The sequence below is a fragment of the Emiliania huxleyi genome (genome assembly GCF_000372725.1).
Source record: "Emiliania huxleyi CCMP1516 unplaced genomic scaffold EMIHUscaffold_36, whole genome shotgun sequence".
Classification (NCBI taxonomy): Eukaryota; Haptophyta; order Isochrysidales; family Noelaerhabdaceae; genus Emiliania; species Emiliania huxleyi.
Genome location: NW_005199274.1, coordinates 452,307 through 455,609, shown reverse-complemented (window position 1 = coordinate 455,609; position 3,303 = coordinate 452,307). Strand labels below are relative to the sequence as shown.

Below are 3,303 nucleotides of genomic sequence, written 5' to 3'. Positions count from 1 at the left end.
ACCCCCCCGGGGGGGGTTTCCGCGAAGTGCCAAGCCAGAAGCGGAATCCTTTCCCCCCCCCGCCGGGGGAGGGGGGGGGGGCCCCAAAGGAGGGGGGCCCCCACAAAAGGGGGGGATTTGTTTTGGGCCCAGGGGAAAACCCCCCCGGGGGGGGGGGCGGCGTTTTTTGAAAAAAAAAGGGGGGGGGCTTCGCCCCCTCCAAAATTTGAAAGGGTTCGTTTCCGGGGGGGGGGGCAATTTTTTTTTTCAGGGCGGGGGGGGGTTTTTTAATTTACCCCCCCCCCCAGGGCGGCCCCCAGGGGGGGAAGGCCGAAGGGGGAAAAAGGGGGGGGGGCCTGAACCCCCAGGGGGGAGCCCGGGGGCCCCTTTTCCCCGGGGGGGGGGGGGGGGTTGCCTTGCCCCAAAACTTTTTTTTTCCCCCCCCCCCCCCCCAAAAAAAACCCCCGGACACCAAGGGGGGCCCCCCCCCCCCCCCCCCCCCCGCGCGCTCCTCTTGCAGGAGATCCGCCGGCTGCAGCAGGAGCTCGCGAGCGCCGAGCAGCGCGCCTCGGCGGCCACCGCCGAGGCCGCCGCCGAGAGGGTGCGCGCGCGCGCCGCCGAGGAGTCGCGCGTCGCAGAGGCGGCGGCGGCGCGGGCGCATCGAGACGAGGAGGCGGCCGACGCTGCGGCGGCCGCGGCGGCAGCGACGGAGCGCGCGGCGGAGGCGTCGATGCGGGCGGCGGAGGCGGAGGCGAGCCGCGTGCGAGCTGAGGCGGAGGGGTTGCGAGCCGAGGCGCCACAGACGCGCTGTGGAGCTTGGGCGCGAGCCTTGGGACACGTCCACGACGTGTTCTGCACCCGTCCCTCAGGCGCTGCAGATGCGGGCCGACGCTGCGGCGCTTCGAGCAGAGGCAGAGGCGGAGGCGGAGCGCGCGAGTGCGAGCGCAAGTGCGGCGCCCGCTCCGGACACGGCCGCCGCCGCGGCGGCGGCGGAGGCGGCGCGGGCCTCAGCGGAGAGCGAGGCGGCGCGGTTGCGAGCGGCGGCGCAGGCCGAGGCGGACGAGTTGCGCGGGGCGGCGGAGCTGGCGACGTCTCGCGCCACCGCGGCCGCCGAGGCGCTCCTCGAAGGCGCGCTGCTTGCCGTCTCCTCGCGCACGGCCGCCGGTGCGGATGCCGACGTCGCAGCCGTGGCAGCCGCGGCTGCCAGCACGGGCAGCTCGGGCGTGGTTGTGCGGTCGCTGGCCGACCTCGCCGGAAAGCCGATCGAGGCGACTGCGGCTGAGGGCGACAAGGAGAACCGCAGCGCCGCCGACGCGGAGGAGGAGGCGCAAGGCAAGGTGACGAGCTTGCTGCGCGCGCAGCGTGCGACGGTGCTGTCGGAGCGGTCGCGGCTGCAGCAGGCGCGGGAGAGCCCGAGAGACTCTCCGAGGCACCCCCACGGGTCACGCCACGTCATAGACCGCCGCTTGAACATGCTTTGGCGTGCGCGCTCTGCCCCTCTCTCTCTCCGCCTCTCTCCGCCTCTCTCCATCTCTCCCTCTCTCCCTCTCCCCATCCCCATCCCCATCCCCCCCCTCCCTCTCCCTCTTTCTCTCCTCTCCTCTCCCTCACCCCCGCCTCCGCCTTCTTCTGCGCAGGTGCGGTCGCACCTGAACGAGCAGGCGCGCTCCATCAAGGAGCGGCAGAGGCGCGTGGTAGAGGCACAGCGCGAGTGGCGGGCGGACATGCACAAGATCGGCGAGCTGCCGCAGGGCGCACAGCGCGACGCGCTGCGGCGGCTGATGCGGCAGGTAGCCACTTCCGAGACCCTTCCACTTCCGCACCCTCGCCACGCGTGCTCCCCCAGGCCTGCCAGAGTCTGGCTGCTAGAGACTTGGCGAGGCAGCGTCGAGAGGCTCTGCAGCTGGCGCTGCTCCCCCTCAGCCCCTCACGCGCCCCGCCATACCCCACGCCATACCCCACGCCTGCCCTGCCCCGCCCTGCTCGGTGCAGGTGCGCGCCTCGCTGCAGCGGCAAGCCGAGCAGCTCAACGAGGAGACTGCGCACGTGCGGCAGCAGGCGGCGTGGGTGCGCGATGCGAGACTCGCCGCCAGGGAGGGGAGGGCGAGGGCCAGCCGAGGTCAGCCGAGGGTCGGTGCCGAGTAGGTGCGCGAGTGGGAGGCGTCGCTCGCGGAGCTGGACGGGTCGTACCGCCAGATGCTCGAGCTCTCGTGTGAAGAGACGCTGTTCACACCTGCAGCTGTGAACAGGTCGTACCGCCAGATGCTCGAGCTCTCGGAGGAGTCGGACGAGCAGTCGGCCGGCGGCAAGAGGAGTGCCCCCCGCCGGCGGCCCGCCTCTGCCGCGCTCGGGGGCGTCATGTCCGAGACATGTCCGTGACATGTCCGAGACATGTCCCTAGGCGGCCCGCCTCTGCCGGGCTCGGGGGCAAGTGGGGAGGCGGCGGCCGCCGGGAGGAGGAGCTGCACGAGGAGCTCGCCCGCATCGCCGCAGAGCTGACGAGCCTCGTCGCCGCGCCAAACGCCCCCTCTGTTTTCGGTGGGCCGTTTGCGCCGCCCGCGCCGCTGCCGGCCCACCTATCAAGCCAGCTCCTGTGCCGCCGCCTCTCGAGCCGCCGCCGCCGCCACCCGCGAGGCGTGTCCTCAGCGCGAGGGGCGCCGTCCGCTGTAGGCGCCAGCACCACGAGCAGCATTTTGTCGACTTTGGCAGAGAGGGCCTGAGGCTGCCGGCGGCGCAGCCGCGGGCAGCAGTCAACACCGCCGGCGCCGCCGCGTGGCTCGGCCAGCGCGAGCGCGTTCAGTCGCTCATGCAGTCGCACGCGCGCTGGCTGCGCAAGCTGCGCCACAGCATTGCCCATGCCGAGTAGCTCGCGCTTTCCCGTCCGGCGGAGCCAGAGCGTGTAGCTCCGGGAAGCTCGAACGAACAGAGCCGTAGAGACTGCCGTGTAGTAACGTAAGGTACCCTGTCTATGATTGTGTCGCAGCATTTTTCACACCGTTCGAACCGCTCTTGCTTCTTAATTCTATGGCCATACCGCTTACCGCTACCCGCACCGCCACGCGCCAGCGGCCAGCGCACTGAACACCGTGCACGCCGGTGTGGAAATACGGGGTGTGGAGGGTGAGTTGACCAAGGGGTTGTGCGCTGGGCCCTCCTGCTCGGCTCCAGCCGGTAGACAAGTCTTGTCATCAACAGAGTAGATGGACCTGACCTCGGGGCCCATGTGACCAAGCGCTGGTAGCGTGGTTTAACCTCACACCCATGGTCTCACAGTGTGCCGGCAGTCGCCGAGCAGTGTCGCTCACACAAGCCGCAGCACAAGTG

The 3,303-nt window shown here is 71.1% G+C and overlaps 1 protein-coding gene across 1 annotated transcript; it reads left to right on the top strand.

Annotated features, from left to right (window-relative positions):
• The first annotated feature begins 2,119 nt into the window (after positions 1-2,119).
• Positions 2,120-2,969, top strand: EMIHUDRAFT_435970 (hypothetical protein). Its single transcript, XM_005772399.1, has 3 exons — positions 2,120-2,306; positions 2,381-2,572; positions 2,650-2,969. The coding sequence occupies exons 1-3, from the start codon at positions 2,176-2,178 to the stop codon at positions 2,843-2,845; spliced, it is 519 nt and encodes a 172-aa protein (XP_005772456.1). The 5' UTR covers positions 2,120-2,175; the 3' UTR covers positions 2,846-2,969.
• The last annotated feature ends 334 nt before the right edge of the window (positions 2,970-3,303 follow it).

Excerpts from the sequence above, each read along its gene's own strand:
- EMIHUDRAFT_435970 (XM_005772399.1), top strand. The coding sequence starts at position 2,176 with ATGCTCGAGCTCTCGTGTGAAGAGACGCTGTTCACACCTGCAGCTGTG. Across the intron at positions 2,307-2,380 it reads AAGAGGAGTGCCCCCCGCCG|GCGGCCCGCCTCTGCCGGGC; the intron begins GCGGCCCGCCTC and ends ACATGTCCCTAG. Across the intron at positions 2,573-2,649 it reads CACCTATCAAGCCAGCTCCT|GCGCCAGCACCACGAGCAGC; the intron begins GTGCCGCCGCCT and ends CGTCCGCTGTAG.